This window comes from Urocitellus parryii, chromosome 13 (genome assembly GCF_045843805.1).
Source record: "Urocitellus parryii isolate mUroPar1 chromosome 13, mUroPar1.hap1, whole genome shotgun sequence".
Classification (NCBI taxonomy): domain Eukaryota; kingdom Metazoa; phylum Chordata; class Mammalia; order Rodentia; family Sciuridae; genus Urocitellus; species Urocitellus parryii.
In genome coordinates this window covers 70,875,210-70,901,762 of record NC_135543.1, presented here as the reverse complement: position 1 = coordinate 70,901,762, position 26,553 = coordinate 70,875,210, and the positions used below count along the sequence as shown (strand labels likewise).

At 49.1% G+C, this 26,553-nt stretch overlaps 1 protein-coding gene across 1 annotated transcript in view; it reads left to right on the top strand.

Annotated features, from left to right (window-relative positions):
- Positions 1-26,553, top strand: part of Ror2 (receptor tyrosine kinase like orphan receptor 2) — a 71,854-nt gene that overhangs the window by 14,600 nt on the left and 30,701 nt on the right. The window contains exon 3 of the mRNA XM_077792218.1: positions 12,475-12,552. Coding sequence (XP_077648344.1) covers positions 12,475-12,552 — 78 coding nt within the window. The remainder of the gene's footprint in view (positions 1-12,474; positions 12,553-26,553) is intronic.

Below are 26,553 nucleotides of genomic sequence, written 5' to 3'. Positions count from 1 at the left end.
TGAAGAAAAGAGTTATGGAGAACCTGTTTATGCTGTCTTTCACAGCATCTTCACAGTTACTTTTACTAATGCTTCTTTTTTTCCTCCATGGGAGTTACAATCCTTGTCCATTGTTCTTTTGTTTTTTCTTCACTAATTCTTATAGGGCAGTCTGTGAATGACAGAGTTTTCTCCTCCTCCTCCTCTTCTTCTTCCTCTTCTTTTTCTTGTCTGAAGAAGAATTTAGTTGGATCTAGAATTCTTGGTTGATAATCTATTGTTTTCATTGCTGTTACCTCACTAGTTGCTGGTGAAGAGCCAGCTTTTCATCATACTGGGGAACCTTTGTACCAGATGAGTCACTTCTCTGGCTATTTTCAAGATTCTCTCTTGGTCTTCTAACAGTCTTCTTTGCTTATCATCTATGTAGTTATAGATATCTTAGGGTTTAGCCTCCTTGGAGTTCCCTGAGTTTCTTGAATGTGTAAATTAAAACCTATCTCAAATTTGGCAGGTTTTTGGCTGTTTTTCAGATCTTTTTTCTGTCCTCTCTCTTGTCTGACTGGAGTCCCTGTACATATGTGTGGTACTTCTTTTTTTTAATTAAAAAAAAATGACAGCGGAATGCATTACAATTCTTATTACATGTGTACAGCACAATTTTCCATATCTCTGGTTGAATATAAAGTATGTTGACACCAATTCGTGTCTTCATACATGCACTTTGGATGATGATGTTTATCACATTCCACCATCCTTGCTAATCAGCAATAAAAGAGAATAAAATCATGGCATTTGCAGGTAAATGGATGGCATTGGAGAAGATAATGCTAAGTGAAGTTAGCCAATCCCCCCAAAATAAATGCCGAATGTTTTCTCTGATATAAGGAGGCTGACTCATAGTGGGGTAGGGAGGGGGAACATGGGAGGAATAGATGAATTCTAGATGGGGCAGAGGGGTGGGAGGGGAAGGGAGGGGGCAGGGGGTTAGCGGGGGATGTGTTGGCACTTCTTGACCGTGTCCATAGATCTCGTAAGCTCTGTTGATTTTTCTTCCTTCTCTTCACTGGATAATTTCGATTTCTCTGTCTTCCAGTTCACTGATTCTTTCTTCAGCCTGCTCAAGTCTGTTGCTGAGCCCATCTAAAGAATTTCAGATATTGTACTTTGAGTTCTTAGAATTTCTATTTGCCTGTTCTACTCCTTTTATTGATATTCTCTGTTTGGGAAGATAAAAATCATTGTGATTTCCTATAATTCTTTTTGATATCCTTTTCTCTAGTTTTTTGAACATATTTATAATAGCTTGTTTAAAATCTTGGTCTGTTAAGGTCAAACTCTTGGCCCCCTTGGGGACATTATTTTTGTCCATGAGTTTTTGGTCTTTGTTTAAATTTCTTCCCTTCCTGTGGATACGTCCTACTTTCTTGTTTGCCTGTATGTCTTGGGGACACTCTAGATGAATAGAGTAACAATTTGGATATTGAATTGCTGTGCTTGCTTTTCCTTTTTTTTTCCCCTTCCCATTTTGGTTGTTGGTGTTTTTTGTGTTTGCCACTTCCCTGGGCTAGTCCTGTGGTCTCTATATTTACTGTAATGTGTGACCACTGAGCTGCTTGCTAGATATTTTTTTAAAGTCCCTTTTATTTTTAAGCCTGGATTCCTTGGGGCCACATCTGGGTCCGTGTAATTGTCTGGTTAGCCAGTCATCGGTCAGATTTCCTTACATGCCTTGCCTGGAGCCTTTGGCCAAGACGTCTGCATAAGACTCGGGCAGTTTACAAAACAGCCTTTCTTTTCACTTCCTGATGGCACAGGGCCTTCTGGTCACCAGGGATGAGCAATGGCTGCTCCTCCTCTCCCACGTCACTCCAGGTGTGCAGGGTCCTCTCCATGTGTGCAGCCTCTCCCACCCCCATGAACGTGTCAGAGCATTTGAGATTCCTTCTGTCCTTTAATTCTTTAAGACTTCCCCCTTTTAAATTCTGGGCCTGGCTCATGTTTACTGCAGGAGTTGTCCCAGAAGCAGGCAGCCAAGGTGTTGCCAGCAGTTGGTGGCTGTTTTGGTAATGCCACAGGGGTCTCTGCCACCTGCCACCTTTCTCTTTCCCAAGCCCCAGCTGAACTGAGTCAAATATAGAGATTTCCCAGGGTGCTATGAGTTTGGACAAAATATTGCCCGTGCTGTGGGGATGGGACTTTGAACAGAGCATCAGAATCCTCAGGTCTTCTGTCCATCTTGCAAAGCGCGTGACCTTTGGCTACCTCACTGCTGAGCTGGGAGGGAGGGGTGATAGAAGTTGCCCAGGTTAGACCCTCGTGGATCTGCCATCTGATCAAGGTTCGCTGGTTTCTCCTGGATGGATGGCTTTTCATGTTCTTCTGTAGCTCCAATGAATTCTTAGACTTATCAAATTGTTGATTTTACGTGTCTTCCTATACTTTTGTCTTTGAAAAGGGGGAGAGAGTGAGTTCATCCTGCCTTCACTCTACCATTCTGGAAGTGCACTCTCCAGTATGTTGTCATTGGAATCTGGTGTCGATCACTGAGCAAAATATATTGGAGATGCTTCCATTCTGTGTGTGTGCGTGTGTGTGTGTGAGAGAGAGAGAGAAAGAGAGAGAGAGAGAGAGAGAGAGAGAGAGAGAGAGAGAGAGTGGGGGGAGGGAGGAAGGAAGGAAGGAGCTCTGCATTGTGATAGCCATGTGCCTCTGGAAAGAGGAGGTGACAGCACAGATGAAGTGACTTTGGGCAGTAGGTACACTGTCACCACCAGCATTAGCTCATCTGTCAGACGTTTCTCAAGTGCCTGGTGCGTGCTGGACACAGTTCCAGACTCTGCCATCATGGTGTTTACTTTCTTCTGATGCAAGGTAGAGAGTGTACAGGTGCTGCACACACGGTGCTGTAAGTGGGCCAAGGTTCCTTAATGGAGGTGGCCAGGGGAAACCTTTGTCTATGAGCTAAAGGTGGAGTAGAGGTCCAGAGGAAGGAGGGGGACCCGCTGGATGTCTGCAGAAGAGTTTCGTTGGCAGAGGGGAAAAGAAATGCAAACTTCCAGGGTGGGAGGGGCCAGGAATTAGAGACAGGAGGAGCAGGGGCCAGGCCAGGGGTCCATGAAGGGCTCTGGCTTCAACTCTGAGTAGGTGAGAAGGTGCCAGAAGGTCGTGGGCATCTGGACATTCGTTCCTGCAATCACTCATGCAGGGAGCAACTGTGGAGCCATGCCCTGAGTACTGGGGAGGGAGCAGTGAGCAAAGAGACAGGACTCCTGCTGCCGTGAAGGGCGGACAGGAGAATAAAAAGATAAGCAAATGGTCTCTTAGAAAGTGTGACAAAGTCAAACAGGGAAGCAGGTCAGAATGGTCAGGCTGGGATGGTGAGCATGTTTATGGAGGGAAGTGTTGGCATTCTGAATAGGGAAGGGCCTGGCTCAAGGGAGTAGCATCATATGATGGAGCTTTTTAAAAAATGTGTGCACCTTGTGCCTGAGTGTGGTTTAATTGACAAATGTGCATCCATGGTGAGTGTGTGATTTGAGCGAGTTTAACATCGGGTGCACCCACCGTGCCTGCAGCCTCTCCAGCACCGAGTCAGGAGGTTTTCTCCTTTTCCTCCCCAGCCGTGACCTGAAGGTAATGTAGTCCGACCCCCACCCTGAGCCAGCTTCTGCCTGTCGTGGAGCTTGATCTAAGTGACGCACACCCTCAGTGCTCTTGTGTCTGGCTTCTTCCCCTCGACCTTACGCTCATCCGCGGGAGCTGACAGCGTCTCACTCCTCGGCTGCTTTAAGTTGGGGAGCAGGTCCCCAGGGAGGACTTCTGGGGTGGCTGCAGAAATCCCGCTGAGTCGGGGCCCAGCGTGAGAATGGGGGTGAGGGTGAGAAGGAGTGGATTCTGGAAGCATCTGGCAGATCGAGCAAGCAGTGTTTCTTGAGAGTCACGTCTGTGAAGTCGGGTGGATGCTGGGGACCGGGTTTGCCAAGGGGGCTGGCTTCGTGGTGGACAGTCAAGTGTGGTTCGTCTCTTAGACATGAGTGGGGAGGGAGCGGGCGGCTGGGTCATAAGGAGAGAAAGTGTGGGAATCGTGAGTATTTTGACGTCATTTAAAGCAGGTCACCCAGGGGTCGAGGCTGAGGAGAGGGGGAGAGATTTCCAGAGTAGAGGCCACGTGGAGAGACTTTCAGGGGAAACCGAGGCAGGAAAAGACCCGGGTGTGGGCAGGCAGGTGAAGGCCGTGGGATCCATGTGCCTGTGATTCGGGAGCCCTGGGTAAGCGTCCAGCAGGATCATTACCAAACATGGTCAGGCAGGCCGGGCAGTCCAGCTCCACATCCATCTCCTGGGTGTCTGCAGGCCTGAGGTGCTGCTGGTCGGAGGCAGGGAGCGGCCCTGCTGTAAATATTATGAGAAAAAGGAATGTGGACCGCAGAGAGGGAGAAACCCCGCTTCTGGGAGCCTTGGGGAGGGAGGGGGCTTGAAGGACGGCGGCATCTGGGCTGATGTCTGCGGAGGGCCTGGGGCTCAGGTGGGGGCGTCTTCCTGATGTCAGGCGTTGGCGTCAGGAAAAGGGAGTTTGAGGGTCTTGGGGTCCCGAGCAGCTTGTTGGCAGTTCCCCTGGCGCCAGGAAAACCCAGTCCCTTTGACTTTTCTAACTCATCCACGGAACCCGTTATCCTTTCTCGTGGAAACATTCTGTCACTCGAGCCTCTGAAGGCATTTTAAGGATGAATGGCTGTGTTGGCCACAGTGTGAATTATGTGCTGTCCCTCTGCTCCCCACCCCCCCCCCCCCCAAAAAAAGGTATTTTGGAGTCCTAACCTCTTGTGTCTCAAAATGTGACCTTATTTGGAGGTAGGGTCTCCACAAGCTGAAGCAGGGTCATTAGGGTGGGCCCTGACCCCCTGTGACCAGAAGCCTTTGAGAAGACATGTGGACACAGGGACAAACAGGAATCGAGAGAGGAAAGAACAGGAGAAGACAGCCACCCGCAAGCCACAGAGGCCTGGAGCAGATTCACCCTCGGCCCCGGAAGGAACCAGCCCCACCTGACACCCTGATCCTGGACTTGGGCCTCCAGAACTGGGAGAGAACCAATTGCTGTGTCCCAAGTCACCCGGTCTGTGGTGCTTTGCTATGGCTCTCCGGGAAACTCCGACAGAAGCCATTTGATGTTTAAAAAATCACTGCAGCCACCTTCCACAACATCAGACGCTGATCCCTCACGGTTTGCTGCCCAAGAGTTTTGAATCTACCAACGGGTGGAGCCCCTGGGGGAGGACACAGCCTCGACTACCAGGGCCGTGACATCGATCCCTGGTGTAGGAGGCCGCTGCAAACCCCCTCTGGCTTCCATCCATCCTCAGCTCAGACTCTGCTGGTGCAGCCCCGTGCCCTCCGCTGGCCCATGTTCAGAGGGACAGTGTGGGCCACTGGGCCTCAAACACCCCCCACCCCCAAATGGAGGGAGCTTGCTTTATTGCCACAGGAGAGTGCAGTTTCGATCTTTTCTTTCTTTAAACATCTTTCTTTCTGACCATCTTTAACTGATTGAAAACCTTCCAGAGCTTCAAGGTGAAAAATGGACTCTCTGTAGTGGAGACCTCGGACATTCAAAAGAATCTTCCATGGAACCAAATGAAAAGATGCCATGGACTTGGAGTACTGACCTGGTGTGGGTGCTCACTCTCTGCTGGTTTGGGTGCAGAAGTCAGCAAGCCATGTTGGAAAAGGCAGGCCTCAGGGTCCTCTGTCTCCGCCGGGAGGGACTCACCTTTCCAACTGCAGCTGGTGGGGGTGGGGGGGTGGCCAGGCCCACTGCAGTCAGCTGCCGGGGGGCTGTAGAGGCTGGGAAAGAGAAAACCCATGAAAGACTCCAATTCAGCTGCCTTAGGGGCCTCTCTCCCCCTTCAGCCAAATATTCACTTGGCCCCTGACAGTGGGCTTTTGTTGGGGGTCTGGGGCTGCCAGAAGCAGAAGGTAGAAAAGCGTTATGAGGGCAATAGCGGAGGAGTTGGCTGGTGCCTAGATTCATTGAAGCTTTAATATGTTTGCTGTAGCAGCGGGATCAAAGCCAAGGTTAAACCGGCGGGAGGCACTGGTTACTCCATGTTTAGTTGTTGAATTTCATTTTATATTTCCAAAGCAGAGTCAAGATGGCCCTTTAAGGAATATAGACCCAGAGGCTAATATTTACTCAACTCAGAGTTAGACATAATGAAAATAAAAAATTACAAACTGTTAAGACCACTACCAATTAGATACTGGCAACTCACCTTGAATGCCGCGTGGGTTTCTAGCTGGCAATTAAAACACACATGGAATAATGTTTTAATGGGAGTATTTCCCCAAACATTATCAGGTTTCTTTAGTATTGACACACTTTGCCTGGCCCAGTTCCCAGACTCATGGACTCACCTTTTCAGGACTTGATAGGCTGCTGGGTAACAATTATTATTTTTTTTCCCTGAACTCTGGCATTTCCAGCATCAGGGCTGGTTTTGATTTGACACGATGCTGAGGTAAGTAGTTGTTCTGGAACACCTGACTGGTACTTCAGTTGCAGGTAGACAGGTGGATATGCTGCTTCCAGACAGCCCTGCCCAGTATCAGGGATCTCCTTGCTCCCCAAGAGGCTCCTGGTTTTCCAAAGGTTCAGCCTCCTGACCTGTGCTCTTTCTTGCACATCCTGGAAATCTTGGGACAAACCAAATCTGAGAAGGCCAAGCTTTGGCGAATAGAATCCCCTCACTAATTAAAAGGAGATGGCTTTCAAGGTTTCCAATGTTCCTTCTGCAAACTGCATCTAATTACATCACAGTGAGCACGCTGGTTCAGATCCACAGGTAAAGAGATTAATGGATGAAAAGTTTGAATAGCAAAACGTGATTAAAAGGAACATCAGTCAAAAACAGAGTAACAACATGGATTCAAGCCCAAGGGCATAGGTTGAACTTCCTGGGTAAATTCTCACTGGATTGTTTGTCTGTGGTGAATGAGAGTGAGACTATCATATTATTAAAGAATGAGCCTGGGAATCAGGATGCACTCTCCTGCTACTTGGCAGATATTAATTTCTCCTATTGATTCCATCAGTCAAGATGCCACATGAAAGGTTCACATTGAAAGAGGGTTTCCTTAAGGGTTTTGCTCGCATGGTATACAGTGTCTATTTATGAAGAAAATGTAGGCCCAGCACTCCAACATGTCAGCTTAGGAACTGACTTCCTCCACAAGACTCCCAAAGTGCAAGAAGTAAAATTTAAAAAGTGAATCAGTGGGATAGTGTCAAACTGAAAAGCTTCTTCACAGCAATCAAGAATATGAAGAGAGAGCCTACAGAATGGGAGAAAATCTTTGCTACCTGCATTTCAGATAAGGTGTTCATTTCCAGAGTATTCAAAGAACTCAAAAAGCTTAACATGAAAAAGAGAAATAACCCAATCAATAAATGGGCAAAGGAACTAAACAGATACTTCTCAAAAGAAGAAATATGAACGATCAACAAATACATGAAGAAATGTTCACTATCTCTAGCAATTAGAGAAATGCAAATTAAAACTACACTGAGATTCCATCTCACTCCAGTCAGAAAGGCAATTTTCAAGAATACAAGGAACAATGAATGTTGGTGAGGATGTGGGGAAAAGGTACACTCATGCGTTGCTGGTGGGCCGGCAAATTGGTGCAACCACTACGGAAAGCAGTATGGAGATTCCTCAGAAAACTAGGAATGGAACCACCCTTTAACCCCGTTGTCCCACTCCTCTGTATATACTCAAAGGATGTAAAATGAGCCTACTACAGTGATGCAGCCACATCAATGTTTGTAGCAGCTCAATTCACAATAGCTAAGCTATGGAACCAACCTAGGTGCCCTTCGTCAGATGAATGGATCAACAAAATGTACATACGCCCCACAGAATGTTTCTCAGCCATAAAGAAGAACGACCTGACGGCATTTGCCAGTAAATGGATGGCTCTGGAGACTATCCTGCTAAGTGAAATAAGCCAGCCACAGAAGCCACAGGTCAAAAAGTCTCTCTGATGGAAGCTAACTCACAATAAGGGGGAGGGGGTGACAATAGAAGTTCAGTGGATTAGATGCAGGGGAATGAGGAGGGGACTGGGGATAGGAGTAGGAAAGACAGTGGAAGGAAGGGGACATAACTTTCCTATGCACATGTATGAACGTCTTGTGCGTCCACAAGACAGAGATCCTAATTAAAGTAGGATGTACTCCATGTTTTTACAAATATGTCAAAACAGTCCCTACTGTCATGCATAACTAAAAAGAACAAATAAAATAAGAGAACGGATATCGCCTTGCCAATGACGATCAGTATAGAACTCGGCTCTAGAAACACCCACATTCTCCAGAGTATCTTATCTCTGAGCCCTTCTGGAAAGTTGTGTGAATCATTGACTGCCTGTCTCCAGCCCCAGTTAGTCTGAGTCCTTTCTGTTTATTTGGTTGGCATTCGTGCTTGGCTTTGGGGACATTTCTAATGACTGTGTCATTAGGAGGTAAGGTTTTTGGAGACAGGTTGTTTCTTACCTGTGAGCTTTGTTATGGGTTGGAACAGGAAGATGGAATGTGCAGTTTTCCCACTTGTTAACATGCGACATTAGCCTGGTACCTGGGTCACACCACGTTAATAAATTATTCTTGACCCAAATCCATACTACTCATATTTCCTTTTTTAAAACCTAATATCCCCTTTCTGACCCATCTTGGATACCACATTACACTCAGTCTTTCCTTCAAGGCTGTAATGGATGCTTTCAACACGGACAGAACTACACATTCCACACACTCGCTTCATAATAACCGGGCGCACATATATTTTTGTTTCATATTAAATGTTTTCCTCTCTTTAGACATCAGAAAGCCAGCAGGAGCTGATGCACCACCAGTTACCATGTCACTCTTCCTGTGGTTTTCCAGCACATCCAGTGGAGGGGGAAGTCGGGAATGCTGTGCACATACACCTGCCAGTCTTGTTGACATATGTGGTCCCCTATCAGCATCTCACTAAAATGAAGGGCATGTGATTCACCCAGAGCAGTGTGCTCCTTTTCAGAAGATGGGTAAAGAAGTCCTGGGGAGCTAAGACAGACAGGTCTGCTCTCAGAAGATGGGTAAAGAAGTCCTGGGGAGCTAAGACAGACAGGTCTGCTCTCAGAAGATGGGTAAAGAAGTCCTGGGGAGCTAAGACAGACAGGTCTGCTCTCAGAAGATGGGTAAAGAAGTCCTGGGGAGCTAAGACAGACAGGTCTGCTCTCAGAAGATGGGTAAAGAAGTCCTGGGGAGCTAAGACAGACAGGTCTGCTCTCAGAAGATGGGTAAAGAAGTCCTGGGGAGCTAAGACAGACAGGTCTGCTCTCAGACTCTGTTCTCTGGCACCACGGAGGAATCCATGTCTTTCTGTAGCTCTTCGAGGTCTGCCCAGCCAGTTACGATGGATGCAGGCTTTGCTTCATGAACTTGTCGTCAGCCAGGTGACTGTTCCTGGAGCAGGTGAAAGCCCAGTGGCCTGTGAGGTAAAGAACCCCCATCCTCTCCACCCCCATGTGAGGAAGACCCTCTCGAAGACCCCCAGTGGTTTCCTTTAGGAATGGCAGGTAGTTCAGGATTCTACAGACGCTGTGTTTTTCCAGTTTGTCCATACCCATGATAAAGTTTTAGTTTATAAATTAGGCACAATAAGAAAATAACAGTTACTAATAAAGTAGGAAGTTACAACGATGTGTTATAATAAAAGTTATGTGTCCCTCTTTTCTTTCTGGAAATATCTTCTTGTACGTGTTTTTCCAGTTTGTCCATACCCATGATAAAGTTTTAGTTTATAAATTAGGCACAATAAGAAAATAACAGTTACTAATAAAGTAGGAAGTTACAACGATGTGTTATAATAAAAGTTATGTGTCCCTCTTTTCTTTCTGGAAATATCTTCTTGTACCGTATTCACCCTTCTGATGTGAGATGTGAGGTGGTGTCTTCATTTTTCAGGGAGCAAATCATAACAGAACCCAGTTTTGCTAGAACCCAAGGTTTCTGTTCTCAGGATCTTGGTGATTTCACACCAAGATCACATTAAACACACCTGACTTGCACAGGGAATCACACTCGGCCTGTACATCCTAAGTCCCAAAGCTGGTGGGGCTCCGGTATCAACTTGGAACGTAACCTGTCATTCCAAATAGGATACACTCCTTTACTCAAATTACCAAAATAGTTTGCCTTAGGGTGGCCCAGGAGGCTGCAAGAAACAAAATCGGACCCCAAAGCTTTGTGCTAAGCAACAGACCGTATTCCCAGAGACTCCCAGGGTTGATAGCAGTGGTGTTGCATGTGCATGCAGGGGCTGCACCTGCTAAGAATAAAAGCAGCATGTGAATCTCCTCCATCCCATCCACAAGGAGAGTCCACAGGGAATATGCCTCTGCTCCCAGCGCCTGGAATCTGTCCCACCGTGGACTTGGGATACTGGAGCTTATTTTTCTTCGGGGCCTATATTTATTTGACTGCCTCCCACCATTTGTCAATTTCTAAGCAGTGAGTGCTTTTTATGCCTCTTTTCGACCTGTGTGTGTATATAGTGCAAGTATGTTTGAGTTTATGTGGTCTTTCTACATTTAAACAGTGCTGAGTGCCAGTAGGTGTAATATGCCAATTTAAAACTTCAAATCTAAACTCAAGTCCTACTTCTTGAGCAGAAATTGGTTGGCTGCCTCGAGTAGCTTATACTTCTGTCTTGATCTTAATGACCAGGACACTAGCCCTTCCCCCTGAATGCAGCCCCTGCTTCCTCAAACTGTTGTAGGATGTAAGTGTGTGCAACTTTTAGTTGGGGGGAAGAGGTGTGATTGCCCTAGAAGAAGTATATGGTTTGGAGGAAGATTTATAGGGTCGGGATGTTTTATTAAAGATGGCCCCGGAGGGATGTTTGTGCCAGAAGTGAAAAGTCCCGGATCCCCTCCTGCCCATCAGAAAGGAGGGTGCTGAGATCTCAACGTGGACTTTCTTGAGCCCCATGGGGCAGGGACCAGAAGCACAGAGAGGACTAAGGGACTAGTCTGGAGGTCCTTATTGAGCCAGGCGGTCTGAAGTTGTGCCTTCCTGGTTGTCTGTGCAGACCCTTTGCCCTCATGGTCATACCCAGCTCTTCCTACAAACCTCCTCTTACAGAGGCATCTCAAAATGCCCAGATGGTTGTTAATTATTGGCTCTCATTTATTAGCCAAATGGAATCACCTGTGATAGAATTAAAAAGTTCTCTTTGATATATTTTTAGAAATTGTGATAAGTACACATGCCCAAAAAATCTGCCGCGTGAACCCTGTTTAAGGTACAACTTAACGACATTAAGTACGTTCGTGTTGCTGTGCCACCTCGCCACCACCTGTCTTCAGGAATGTCTTCATCTGTTCCCCAGATGAAGCTCTGTCCCCATTAAACAGATCCCCGTTCCTGCTGGCCATCCCCTGGCAGCCACCGTTCTTGGCTCTTTGTCTTGGTGGACTTGACTGCTCTGGATACCTCGTGGCAGTGGAATCGCACACCACCTGTCCTTCAGTGCCCAGTGTTGTTCTAAAGGGTCATCCCTGCTGTGGCATGCGTGAGGATCCTCTTCACTTTAAGACAGTCATCATGACCTGTGTCTGCTGTTCTCAGACGGGCTTTCCATAGCACAGACCCAGGTCCATCCTGGGTGTGGTCACGTCACCCCTGACTTTAACCTTTCCACCCACCCACAACCAGTGGGACCCTGTCCAGATCAAGGTACTGGGCAAGGCCAGAAAGTCAATGTGAATGGCACGGGCAGGTGGGATAGGAGAATAGTGCCTGTGGCAGCTTCCTGGGCATCCGCCACCCTGCCCACCCTTCTCCCGGGACCCTGGGATCGCGGGCACCTCACTGTGTGTATTTGAAGCTGAGTGTTCAAACTAAGTCTGTGCTTGTCGCTGTGTCTGGGTGCATCTGGGGTGGCTGGAGACACACCCACTGGTCTCTGTAGAGTGGGCAGTTGGGGTTAGATTGTCATGGACAGTTGTGGAATCCATTCTTGCTGGGCTACTTGTGGTGGGTCTGGGGTAGGGGAGGGGAATGAGTCACTTCAGAAAGTCTCCGATTCTGAATTTATCCCCTGATTACCAGGAAACTCCGTCTGCAGGGCTGCTGAATCTGGCTACAGATGTGTCTTGTTTGCCAGCCAGTGCTTTAATTTCTTCGGTTCTTTCTCCGTCTCCCCTCTCCCTGGGCCACACCGAGGGCTTCATACTGCTTGTGCTGTTCTTGGGATTAGCTTGGAAATCCCTTTTACTGCTGTATCAGATCTGGTTCTGTGAAAGCCCCATAGAATTTAGCCTAACGTCTGATCCCTCCACATTTTCTACAAACCATGGGTGGGCGGCTTTGCTTGAATACCTGTCTTTGTCTTGGCCTCCTCAAGTGGCCCTGTGTTTAAGGAACCTCTCTGTTGGCTTTCCCAGGGGAAGTGGAGGTTCCAGATCCGAACGACCCTTTGGGACAACTTGACGGACCAGACAGCCCTCTTCCAACTCTGAAAGGTAAGCTTGGGGGAGGGGAGGGGCTCTCTTCAGGTTTTCCAGAATCTCCTATGGACAGCAGTGGATCTGCTTTCCCTTCCAGCTCTGCTGGTGTGTGTGTGTGTCCTGGCCCAGTGCTGCCCCCTGTTGGCTGGCACATGGAATGCCCACCCTGATTCCTGATAGGGGCTGGTCAGAAGCCCAAAGGTGGGAGGGAGCAGAGGAAGGAAGGAAAGTGTGGGCAGACGGTGGTCAGCTGTGGAGTCAGAGGCCCTGGGGACCTTGAGGGACTGGAGTCGAGCCTTGGGAGCTGGTCCTTGTCTTGGCCACCAACGAGCCTATTGAAATGCATCTGCCCTCTGCATGAATTTTTCTCAATGAAACGGTCCAGAGGTGGGTGGCCCTCTGCACACTGTTGTCCTGGTGGGTCATGCGTCCCTTGCTGCCTCACACTCTCTCCGAGGTTTGCTGGTGACACCATGCTCCCCGACACGCCTCGAAGTCCTTGTGGGTGTGGAGAGCTGAGAGGACAAAACAGACCAAGTGGGACCGAGGCGTCCAGTCATCTGAGAAAGTGCTGCCTCTTTACCTCCCACCCTGGGCGTGGATTCTGACATCTCAAGGGAAAACCATTAGGTTATGGTAAAATGTCATCTCGTGAGTAGCCCCAGGGAAGGGGTCCGTGGTCTCTGGGCCTTCCGTGGCGGAATTCCACACTGGTTTTCTCTCTCTTCTGAAGCCTAGACGTCTCACCATCAGGTGTTCTCCTGGTTGGCTCTGGGGGAGGGCTCCCTTCCCGTCTGTGGAGGGAGCCTTCTCACTGTGTCCTCACGTGGCGGACAGAGAGGAAGTCTCCTCTGATTTCTCTTCTCATAAGGACACTAATGCCACCATGGGGACCCACCCCTATGTCCTTGCCTGAACCTGACCACCTCCCAAAGACCCCACCTGCAGGTACCACCCGGGGGAGCCCAGGGCAGCACCTTCCAGAGCTCAGGGGACATAAGGACTCGGCCTGTGACGATGTCAGAGAGCTGCATGGTTTCTGTGTTATCTAAGGGCAGCGCTGAGACCCACAGTAGTTCTCAGTCCCCTGCACCTGAAGAAGCCCGTTCTGCTCCAGGGACCTGTTCGTCTCTGAGAGGCCAGAGAGACCACCAAGGTTGTGGAGTCAGAGCAATAACGACGAGACCTACCCCCAAAGGTGCACCTCCAAATACGACCCCCAGAGGAATTTGGGAATTAACTTGTCAATTCCTGAAATTTAGGGAGGGTACACACACCCAAAACATAGCACCTCACTGTTGCTCTCCAATTGCTTCCCAGGGCATATTGTCTGCATAAGATCAGTTGTGTGTGTGTGTGTGTGTGTGTGTGTGTGTGTGATTTGTGGAGTTGGGGGATCAAATCCGGGCCTCACACACGCTAGGCAAACACACCTCCACTGAGCTGTGTCCCCAGTCCAGGCCTGTTCTGAATTGAGAGAAGGCAGAGGCCAGAGTAGAGCTGGTCTCTGACATTGGAGACTTCTCAAGGGGGTTTTGCCAGCTGTGGGGTGTTCAGTGGGGTGAACACACACCGCCCCTTGTGGTCCGTACTCAGTGGCCACGGCCCACCTTGCAGACCCAGCTGTGTATAAGGGGGTGGCACTTATTAGAAGAGGGAGCCCCGGCCTACCCAGCCCATTTGCTCTTCATCTGTGTGAGCCTTGGCCGGCATTTCCACCACCCCACAAACAAAGGGCTGTGATCCGAGAGCTTGTTGAGCCCACGGGCCTCAGGACTCCATTTCCCAAGGAAGAAGCAGTTGTTTTGTTTTGTTTTTGTGGTGCTGCGGATGGAACCCAGGGCCTGTTCATGCGAGGCCAGCACTCTACCAACTGAGCCCTGTCCCCAGCCCCAAGAAGCATCGTGTTTTGATGGGTAGGTGTTCAACTCATCTCCCAAGAGCCCGACTCCACTCCTGGTACAGATGGTCCAAACACCTTGGCTGGTGGATCTGTGTGGTCAGCTCTGCACAAGGTCCTGGGGTGGTGGTCCCTGCCTGGAGGAGGTGGCAGGACTGCAGAGAGCTGACGTCTGAAGGGAAAACCATTCGGTCATTATGAAATGTTATCTCGTGAGTAGCCCCAGGGAAGGGGTCAGGAGGTGGGGAGCTGGGAGGAAAGGTGGGGTCCCCAGTACTGATCACTTAGTGAAGAAGGCAATAAATGTTTCCTGAACCTGGAAAAGGCACCGACTGGGCCTCGGTGCCTTGGAGACACCCAGGGGAGATGAGCTGGCTTCTGGGAGAGTGGTCATCGAGGTCAGAGGTCAGCAGGGCCGGGCCCTGTGCTGCTCTTGAAGGCGCCTGTCAGCCACAGTGGCCTCTTAAGCTTGGCAGTCACAGGAAGATGACAGATCTGGCTTCTCAGTCACATGTGGTGACACCCTTCTAGGCAGCACAGATCTAGAACATTCCAACCTCACAGAGAGGCCCGTCACGTAGCCCCCTGCTCCACCATACACAGGCCTTCAGGGTGCAGGGTACTTCATGTCCCTTCCTGTGAATGCTGCCAGCAGTGACAGGAGCTGGCCTGGCAGTGCCGGACTCATCCTTGTATCTGACTGTTAGTTCTTGAAGGCGTCTGGCCTGGTGGGCGGCGCAGGGGATTCATTCAGCTTCACCTACGTGGCGGAGGATGCATTTGCTTATGGGGGTGAAGAGATCACTTTGGGCTAAGATTCAGTGGAGATTTTGATTCTCCTCTAGCTGCAAGCTCCACACTGAGGAGACAGAGTCACAGCCTGCGGGTGGCTTCCCTCACCCCCCTTTTGGTATTTGAGCACCTTGTCAAGCTCAGATCAAGGTGCTTCCTAACGAGTTCTTTTTGACGGGGATTTGATAGCCTCCTGACTTTTTGTTCTGTTAGCCCAGGAGGGACTGGGGTGAGCGGCCCCTGCACTTCAGTGTGTGCAGTACTGAGAGGAGTTGGGATCACAGTTTGGATGTTTTATCCTGGGACCTCTCCAGGGCAGAGACACTGACTGCAGGAGGCAACAGGTGTGTGTGTGTGTGTGTGTGTGTGTGTGTGTGTGTGTGTGTGTGAACACACGCCTGCTTATAAAAAGGAAGTACAAAGAGAAAAGAAAGCACCCAGAAGGCTGGGTTGTGCTTCCTTGCAGTATAGTGCAGCCTTGGCTTTGCAAAGACATGGGCCTGGGTGGAAGGTGGCATCTCTATCATGTCCTGGAGCCAGGCTCTGGCTCAGTCTCCAGATGGGAGTCCCCAGCCCTAGGAAGGACAAAAGGCCTGGCTTATTAGCTCAGACAAGCACCGGACAGCAGTGACGGATGCTGGTGTCATTTGTGAACACCTCCATTCAGTTTGCAAGTATCAGCACCTCAGCACCCCCAGGGGGACAGGATCCATAGGAAGTGGCTCCCAGTTGTCTCGAGGGACCCAGCCTTCCGCTGGCCACCTCATTCTCTGGTTCTGTAGTGTGATATTTGGTCCTCGAGGGTTATGGCTCTTGCACAAAAGGAAACTCATTCTCCCCTCCCTTTTACTTCATATCCCTTCCTGTTAATGCAGTGACAGGAGTTGGCCTGGCAACTTTTTTTGTTTCAAATTTATTTTTTTTAACTATTTTATTATTATTATTATTATTATTAGCTGTTCAAAACATTACGAAGCTCTTGACATTTTTACATTTGATTCAAGTGGATTATGAACTTCCATTTTTACCCTGTATACAGATTGCAGAATCACATCTCTTATACTTTTTTGCTCAGAGAGCCTCTGGGAATGTCACTGTTTGCCCCATATGGCTTAAATCAGCTATGTAAAGTAAGAATAGCTGAACATGCAAGATTAGCCATTTCTTTTATTGTCCTTTATGATGCATATGTAAACCACAGGAAGGTAAAAATGACCTGCAGACCAGTCTCTGCTGGTGATACGACAGCTTTATGTTGGCCCCAGCAAGGATAGCCTGAGAGTCAGCTGTAAAAAGTGATCATGTGCAGATGCATCGTGCCAGTATTCATCATGGAGCATACACAGCCAGCCCCTGCTATCCGCAGGCTCTGCATTTGTAGATTCAACCAACTACGGACCAAAAGTATTTTTAAAAGTTGCATCTGGCCAGGTGCAGTGGCACATGCTGTAATCGCATGGCTCAGGAGGCTGAGGCAGGAGGATGGCAGGTTCAAAGCCAGCCTCTGCAACAGCGAGGCACTAAGCCACTCAGTGAGACCCTGTCTCTAAATAAAATACAAAATAAATCTTGCTGGGGATGTGGCTCAGTGGTCATGTGCCCCTGAGTTCAGTCCCCAGTACCTGAGCCCCTCAAAAACACAAAGTTGCATCCATACTGAGCACGGACAGACTTTTCCTCTTGTCATACTGTAAACAAGACAGAATGACAGTTATTAACACAGCACTCACATTGTATTAGAAATGACCTAGCGGTGGTTTAAAGTAATGGAAGGCTGTCCATAGTTTTGATGCAAATACTAGGCTATTGGGTACGAGAGACTTGAACGACATGGATTCCGGTATCCAAGGGGGCATCCTGGAACCAGTCCCCTGGAGGTGCCAGGGGATGATGGTAGTTGGTAGGTAGTATGGGCTGAAGGAAGGCAGGAGATGGACTGAGGTGATGGGTGGGGGAAAATCCCGGAGCAAAAAAAAAAAAAAAAAAATGGTATAGAAGAGAAAATGACCAGTAAGGATGCTGTGATTACAGGTGAAAAGTTCCCTGTAGGTTTCCGTACGCCAACGTCTCCTCGTTGTCAGGACTAAAGCCGGCTGACGTGTGAGTGGGTGTTGGATAGGAATCTTGTATGTTAGACATGCAATGTGCCTGCTTACATAGGCGCAATTTATGATTATTATACTACCTACAAAAACCTACCTTTAGCCTAGAAACTATTTGCTCTTATGTTCCAAGGCTGTATTTTAAATGCATGTGTAATGCAGCCCGTGTTCTGTAAAACCAGGACTTTGGAATGTTTGTGGGAAGTGGATAATTCCAGAACACCACAGGGTGGTGTGGAGTTGGTCTGGCCCATCGCGTGGCCTCCTGTGTTCTGGCTCAGCTAAAGTACACACAGTGCACTGTGTCGCCTGTCTTCGGGGAACCAGTCATGTCCATGCTGAGACCAAGCGGAGTTCCTGACATCCCCCGCGTGAGCACAGGTTGCAATTATAGTGATCCCAAGTGGATTCTAAATAACAGGGTAGGGAAACCCGTGCTTCACTTGCCTGCTGCTGACCAGGCTGCCCCTGCGGGTGGTCACAGGTGGTGGTGACGTGCTGAACAAGGATTCCTTCCTTGGCAAGAGCCAGAAAAGCAGTCAGCCGAGGTGGACAGGGTTGCCATGGAGATAAAGCTTGTTGCTCTCTGTTTACTAAGCTTCAGTTTCCCGATTCATGTAGGACGTGAGGACTGATGAGCAAATACGCCGGGTGTTTCAGGTTTATTCTGGAACTCTTGGAGCGTGTGCGCTTGTGTGTGTGTGTGTGTGTGTGTGTCTTTGCACATGCATGTATTGTGGTGGTTTCTTAGCACAGAGTGAAGTCTTCCGAAGGCTAACCAGGTAGAAAATGAAAATAGGATCCTAACTGCAAACAGATTCACATGACATCTGTTGACTCTGTGATTGGGAACTTGGGTGTGGCCTCTAGCTAGGAGTCTGGGCTGCTGGGCCTCCCAGCTGAGCCTCCCCCTGGCCACTCACTGAAACTTTCCAAGCTCTAGTTTTTTAATCTACAAAATGGGCAGGAGTAATGTTAGTCCCCAGTGCTGTCCGTGGGCTGGTTGTCCCCTAGGAAGGAAAGGGCTGCCTAGAACAGGGCGTGTCAAAGCACCCAGACCAGAGCCCGAGAGGTGCCCATTCATCTCACGTGAGTCTGAGGCAGGCCTTGGCACTGACCCCCAGCAGGCAACCCAGAAGAGAGGGTACTGAGGAGTGTTCCTCTCCTGCTGGGTGGACGTAGGTACATCCACCCCTGATGGATGTAGCTGATCCCCCAAATTTTTTTTCATTTTGACAACACTAAATACAGGCAAGGCTGAAATTTACCAGAGACCCCAAGGGGGACTTGAGTGCTAATCAGGATGAACAGGGGACCCTGCGCAGTCAGGGCCATGGCACGGCCGTCCTCTGCCGTGCTGCCCTGGTACTTGTTAATAATCTCCCTGCAGAGGTTGCAGATTAAGCAGAGTCAGGACACACAGAGCTGTAGTGTCGGGAAGAACAAGTGCCGTGGAAATGAACAGGGGATCGTCTGTGTGTTATGGGGGTGGGGTACCCAGGTGGACATGGGGGCTTCCAGGAGGGTGTCTTTATCTCTTCAGCAAGTGTGGATTGCAAGCCACCAAGTGCCCGGCCCTGGGAATCCCTGAGGTAGGGGAGAAGCCAGGTCTGGAAGCTCATCCCCCAGAGAGACCAAGGTCTTGTCCACTCAGGAGGTTGAGGGGTGATGGGTAGAGGCCAGGAATAACGAGGAAGAGCGAGCGACAGGCCCATCAAGGGGAAGAGACGCAGTTCTTCTCTGGGAATAGCTGGAGATCTTCCAGGATCTCGGGTTTCACCTCCTTTTACCCCTTTCTCGGCTTGGTGTTTCTGGTTCTGTGTCTTTATCTATTTACTTTTTGGTACCAGGGATTGAACCAGGGGTGCTTAACCCCTGAGCCACATCCCTAACCCTTTTTTGTATTTTATCTAGAGACAGGGTCTTGCTGAGTTGCTCACAGCCTCTCTAAGTTGCTGAGGCTGGCTTTGAACTCACAATTCCTCCTACCTCAGCCTCCCAAGTGGCTAGGATGACAGGCGTGCCCCACCGCACCAGCCGTGTCTTTATCCTTGAAGGACAGAGAGACCAGGCAAGTCTAGGTCAGATTAACTGTATGTTAGAGTGCTGGACAAACCATTTTTCAAATGATCAGCATGTCTACACAAAGAGCCGAGTATGAAATCTGACCCAACGGTTAAAATGGAACCAAGGAGAGAGGTGTGACATGAAGATGGATGCCAAGCGCTCTCACAGTGTCCCGTCTCCCGTGGTCTGTGTGTCAGGCCTGGGTGGGGAGTCAGTGTTTCAGCAGAGGCTGCCTCTGGTCCCTGGAAATAACCTGGGCAGCCATTGCCACCGTCACTCACACGCCAGAGCTGGTATCTACACGAAATGCTGTGTGATCTCCAGGATCAGTGAGTCAACTCAGTGCCGGCAAAGCTGGCAGGTTTACGTAGGTGTATCCTCAGTGACACCTCCACCCTCTTAGGTTCTTCGGGACACACCAAACTGACAACAGAAAAGAGTATCACATCCACAAGGACATCACAGAAAAGCAAAGTGGACGCTCTGAATCCCACTGAGATCTCGGAGCTTCACAGGGGAGAGAGGAGAAAGGCACAGGCACTTGGAGAAAGCACAGGCGAGTGTCTGTCTGGGCGTCCGTCTGTGGGTCCACCTCCAGCCTTCTCGCCTGGTTGAAATCCCAGGGGAAGAGACTCCCGTTGGAGGACCATCCTCACAGATAAGGTGCTCAGAGAAAGCCTTTGCCTGGGACTGAGGTCCTGCACGCCTTCAGGCCAACATGATGGCACACCAGAGCACCACACGCTCTGCGGTCCCCTTTCCTACTCTCAGCAATGGGTTGACTTTGGTACCGATGTGTTTTGTTCAGGAAGCACACCACACCATTAGGCACTCAGTCCTGTCACTGTGCAAACATCATAGAGTCCTTACACAAGCTAAGACGGCTGCAGTGTCACCCATGGAACCTCATGGAACCGTCTGGTCTGTCATTGACGGGTGGTCTCTGCAGTAGAGGGCTGTACTTGACTAGGGTACATTTCCTTTAGAGATCCACATTTCTTTCTTTTTTTAAAGGATAGCTTTTCAGGGTTGCTCCTAGATCTGCAGTTTCTTTAAATAACCAGCTCAAAATATGCCAAAGAAATTAAAATATTTTGGGATGGCCTATTCTGGTTCCCAACATATCTGGGGATGGTACGTCCTGAGCCCCAACGTTGTCAACATCTCAATATTAGGCGGTTCAGTCTCTGCACCCTGGGGCTCACTTCATGTCACCCTAAGTAGGCAGGGACAATGAATAGATGGTGAGGAGGCCGAAGAGGGTGAGGAGGCGGGGGACAGGAGACCCAGGCAAACACGTGGACCCAAGGAGGACCTCAGCTGGCAGAGAAGGTGGGTCAGGCTGGGTCAGGTGGTGACCAGCCTAGATGACATGCTCAGGAGGCAGAGGACATAGGGGCAGAGTCCAGAAAGGACCCCCTGGAGTCCCGGGCTAGCCCAAGTCTGGGGTGCGCCAGGCAGGAGGGGGAGGATACAGGCAGAGTCAGTGGGAGAGGGGGCAGGTGGCCCAGAGCTGCTGTCCAGGTGGGTCCTGCTCCCAGCACCTGTGCTCACGATGGGTAGGGGTGACCATGAAGCCCTGTTCCTGAGGAGGCCCCGCAGGAGCCTGGCTTCTGTCCCTGTGTAGCACAGGTGTCCCATGTGCCCTGTGTGCCGGGCAGCTCTGGAGGAGGTCAGACACACTGAAGGGTCCTGGGGAGGGAGATGTTCAGGGGAGCCCAGAGGAGATGGCTCCAGGGTCATGTCGGGGTGGTCCAGCCCCAGGGGCTTCTCTAACTGGTTTTGGCCAGGGAAGAGGTCTCTGAGAGAGAAGCCTCCAGAACAGTATGACGGTGAGCCCTGCCCCGAGGTTCAAGGAAACAACCCTGACAGGTTTGTTTGTTTGTTTGTTTGTTTTTTAATCCTCCCTCCACTCCCCACCAAATCTGGAAAGCCAGCATCTTCAAATAACCACCTTAGAGCTTCCTGGAATCACACAGAGGCTGGCAGATCCAGGGCGCCTCCCAGGACTCCTCATCTGAGGTTCCACCATCTCCGGTCCTGCAGGAAGTCAGGAGGAGCCCAGGAGCTTGAGCAGGGCCTGCTGCCACCAGCTGCCCAGGCTGTGGACCCCAGAGTCACTTCCCCAGGGCATCTGTGGACTGGCACTGAGCAGAACCCATGCCCACGTCACCCTCCTTTGGGGATGGCAGGGGACCAAGAGCTGAAATCCCTGGCTGAGCCGGGGAGGGAACGACCTTCCAGCCCATGGCGTAGGTGGAAGTGAGGCCTCCCTGCGGCCAGATCTCAGGTCCTTGCTGGGCCCAGGGTAGCCTGCCCCATGGCCACACAACCCAAGCAGACCTTTTCCTGAAAGGTTTCCTAACTTCCTTGGGACAAAGGTTCCCAGGTTCTGAGCCTGCAGCCTTTGGGAGAACGAGGGCCAGGTCGGGAGACCCCGTGGTGCACCCTGGAGACAGTTATTCCTCATTTAGCTATGAAATCGCAAAGACCTTGAGGCTGTCTGGGACCTGGACAAAACTAAATGGTGTTGAAGAAAATCTCACCTGGCAAATAGGAGATGCCAGAGCGTGCACCGGGGTGGCTTGGCGCAGACTGTGGGCGGGGCACACACACCTGAGGGTACCCTGAGATGTGCAGAGGCCCAGGTGGCTTCCCACCATCTCTGCAGGGGGGTTCTTTCTATTTCTTCTCACTTCCTCTGTCAGCCTGTCATCCTCCCAGGAGAAGTGTTCTGACATCTTGCCCTCGGCTGGGGGCACCAGGACAGCTGGCCGCGGCTCCCTCTTGCCAGGCCCTCTCCCCACGGTTCCGATGTCGTGCACTTTACTTCATCTCTTGGGCCCCTGTGCTCTTTGTCCCCCCTCCCATTTTCCTCCGTTTCTCTGATTCCCTTCCTTTCTGATGCTCCTGTTCTGCAGCTGGGTCTCTGCAGACCTCTGCACAGCTCGGCAGGAGGCCTGAGCCGAGGAGACCCAGGGCTCCCCGACTCGGATTGATTGACCCATAACCCTTTCCCCCTGGGAAGAGCAGCTTTATGTCCTCCCTTCAGCTCTCAGGCTCGCCTTCTCAGTTGCCCGTCCAGGAGATCTGTCTGTTTTGTTTCCCCACCAACCCAAGCCCTGTGACCTCACGACCCCTAGCACATAGGTTTTTGTGTTTTTTTAAAAAAATCTCCTTCCCAGACCAGTCACTGTGGCCTGGGGAATAAGCAATTTGACCACCTTTGTGAACATTTGGATGGAAGGTGGTGGCTCTAGTTGGCTTTTTCACTGCTGTGGCTAAAAGACCCCTCAAGGACAGTTTTAGATGAAGAAAAGTATATTTGGGAGCCCACGGTTTCCGAGATCTCAGTCCACAGAAGGCCGACTCCATTCCTCAGGGCTCCAGGTGAGACCGAACAAGGGGGTAGGGGAGTGAGGCCCAGGGAGAGGCTCACGTGATGGTCAGAGAGCAGAGAGACTCCACTTGCCAGATGACAAATACATATATATGCCAAGGTCACGCCCGAGACCCACCTCCTCCAGCCACAGCCTACCCACCTTCAGTTCCACTCAGCTCATCCCTATCAGGGGATTAATTCACTGATTGAGTTCAGGCTCTCAACCCCATCATTTCTCCTCTAAACCTTCCTGCATTGTCTCACACCTGAGCTTTTGGGGGACAGTTGTGATATAAAAATCACTAGTCATTGATCTGACTGTGACTGTGTGGGAGAGGGGGTGTACCTTGTCTGTGACCTTTGCCTCTGGAGTGTTTTAATGCTTGGGCTCAGCTCCACCGTACAGAGCTTAGAGGTGCCTGCACAGAGCTGGACAGGGCACTGGGGAGACGGACCCCTTGACACTCGTTGTCAAAGTTGCATCGCTATTTGGAAGGAGAACTTTTCAGATCAATTAAAAGGAAAGAGTCTGTTCCTGACGTTGGGTTCACATTAGTGAAACGCTCAGTCAGCCGTGCCTGGCTCCTTTTTAGCCTGTTAAATTGTCTGGAGAGGTTTGGGGCCGCTTTAAAGGAATTTTTTTGTGAGCTAGTGGAGAGCTTAGAAATTGGTGAGTAGAAACCCCATATTTTGCACATAAGGGAAATGAAGCCAAGAGAGGTTAAATGACTGGCTGTAAATTAAACACAAGAGAGAAAGGAATATTGTGCTGGATCTCCAGAGAACGCACTTTCTAGCTTTCATTTCTGGCCTCGAGAGGATGGATGATGGCTAAAACCAAACTAATTTGGCAGCCCTCCCACTTCAATTACTTACACGTGCTCAATAAAATATTAGTAGAAGACGTAAATGCTTTATATGAACTTGCCAGAGAGATGGAGAAATGCCCAGGAGCCAGGAAGAGAAAGGAAACAGAACTGTAAGTAACAGCCTTGGGCTGCCATGGCAGAGACCACTGAAAGTAGCTCACGACATTTTCAGCCTTAGAGAAGAGCCTGATTTTCCTGGGTCCTCAGGAAAAACTTATAGGAGACAGGGAGTTGGATCCTGCAGGTGGCACGCAGTGAGGACCAAGAATAAGAAGTGACGTGACCATGTGGCCCTGGAACTGATGTGGACCATCACTGGACTCCAGGGTGGGACAGCTACCGATAAACCATAGACATCAGTGCAAAAGGCTAGCTGCAGAAAGATCAAACGCTCTCATGCCTTGGAGTTGGAATAACTTCCAGAACATCAGTGCTGTTCTTGAGAGGTGATGCAGGAATATTAAAATCTGATTGAGATTCTTAAATAAGAAAAATATCTGAAAGTTATTGCTTTCGCTTGGAATTGGATTTGTCAGGCTTCTTTCAAGGAGAAATAATGGGTTAGGTTAAACATCAAGTTTGAGTTATAGACAATAAAGGAATCGACCTCATTTTGCACCTTATTGTAAGGCCTCTGAAGTATCATCCCTGCCACAGAAACTGTTATGCTAGACTCAGCTTCATCAAGAGCCCTGGGTTTTGACACCCATCCAGAAGGGAGTCCTGAGGGTCCTGAGACCTCGTCGACAAGCCTTCCATGCAAACACGGGCCCTTGAGAGCTACTGTCCTCAGGAAGAGCTTTGGGAACATTTTCAGCTATCAGCCCAGGGAGGTGAGCAAGAGGGCTTGTCTTGACCCTGGTTTGCGATGGGAGATGCCGGGCAAGTCTTCCCCATGAGGACTCAGACTTGGGCCCACACCTCTGGAAACTCGATGGACATGGCCAGAATGTTGTGGGAAATCCCAAAGCCAGAAAGTCAACATAAAACTTGGCACTGCCTGCTGAAGGCACCCAGTCTTCAAGGGGTTCCCCCAGAAAAACCAGCCCGACCGTGAGAAATCACAAAGCCCACTCAAGAGGGCCCAGGAAGAGTGGTGAACCAGTCGACGATGAAGTCGGAGGAGTAAGGAAAAGGAGGGAATGGGAAGCGCACAGAGGGAGAGGCAGCGGGGGATTGAGAAGGAACCACACCTTCTGGAAGCCAGAGATAGAGTTCATGAACGGGAAATCTGGCAGACAGGAGACAGCGCAGGCGATAGGTAGAAACAAAGGATAGGGAATATAAAAGGTAGGTGAGTCATGTAGAGGAACCACAGAGGGGAGATCAGCCCATACCTAGAGGAAGATTTCAAAGAGGAGGTAAAGGGGGGGGGGACAGGCGATTTTTATGAGATCTGGATGGAGAGTGTGACTGAGTTGGTAAAGAGCGTGAATGTTCCCCTTTAGGGCCCTAGGATCTGAGGAGGCTGAAGTAAAAATGAACTTACAGCTGCTGGTAGGCACTTCAGAAAGACAAAGACAAAGGAAAAAAATGTTTCAAGTGGCCTGAGGGGAGAAGTTTTGATTACCTACAGAAGAACAGTAACTGGCAAGACCCTCGGGGTAGTGCCCCCAGAAGCCAGAAGACACTAGTGTCAACTGTGAGTCTAGAATTCTGTGTCTAGAATTCTGTATTCTCATCTCTTCTTCAAATGAGAGAGCAACAGACATTTTTAGGGGAAGACTAAAAATGTTCACAAATTCATCCTTTATCCAAGGAACAGATGTGATTTAGGATGAGTTCAAGAGAACCTAGGAGAAAAGAGGCAGATGTAAGAAGTATTAGGAAAGAATTCATAACAAGATGGCAGATCTCAATAAGCTCTAGCAAAAAATCCACAATAATGATTACCACTGAGGACTTGAAACACAGTGTGATTAAGAACTGAGAAGTAGGAGCTCAAAAGCTAGTCAGCGTGTATGTGTGGGGTTGGGGAAGAGGGAGAGAGAAGCAAGCAATTATAGTGCATAGCATTTAAAGGTTATGGTATTGGGAAGCTTTTTCCAATTAGACACACCTATAAAAAGATAGATGGGTCACTGAAGTGTAAATGTCAAACAAGTAAAACAGAAATGGAGAATTTACAAAAATCCAGGAAAAAGTAGAAAAGGAGAATTAAAAAGCAAAATGAAAACATTAAAAAATAAAATTAATTGGTTAAAAACCTCATAGAGGATAGGAAAGACAGAAGAATACAACAGTCACTAGTATGGCAATATGTAAAAACGTGGATGTGTGACCGATGTGATTCTGCAATCTGTATACGGGGTAAAACTGGGAGTTCATAACCCACTTGAATCAAATGTATGAAATATGATATGTCAAGAGCTTTGTAATGTTTTGAACAACCAATAAAAAATAACCTCATAGATTAGCTCACAAATTCATATATTGACATGTAAAACTGTATGCCACTCATAAAATTCATGTCTACAATCATAAAAAATAAAATAAAAGTAGAACTATGTTAACCCAAAGTACCTGAAGTGGTTATTTTAATATCAAACACATCTGATTTTAGACAAAAACTTTGCATGGTTATCTAAGGACCAAATGATGTAATAAAGATGAAGTTGGATGCACCGAGCTACATAGTTTGCAACGTATCAGCACGACTCAACAGAATTACTGATAACTATTTGACAAATGGAGAATCAGTGAACACATACCTCAGTGTAACTAGCATGTGAACATATTAAATTTTTTGTAGAAATATGGACAAGTAGATCTAATGGGCATATATCAATCAAGCCCTGCAGTGAGCAGTTAGAGAAAACACATTCTTACCTTGAAAATGTGGACCATTTATTGAGTTGACATCCATTGGGCTGTTGAGTCAATCTGAGTCTCATCAAAGAATTG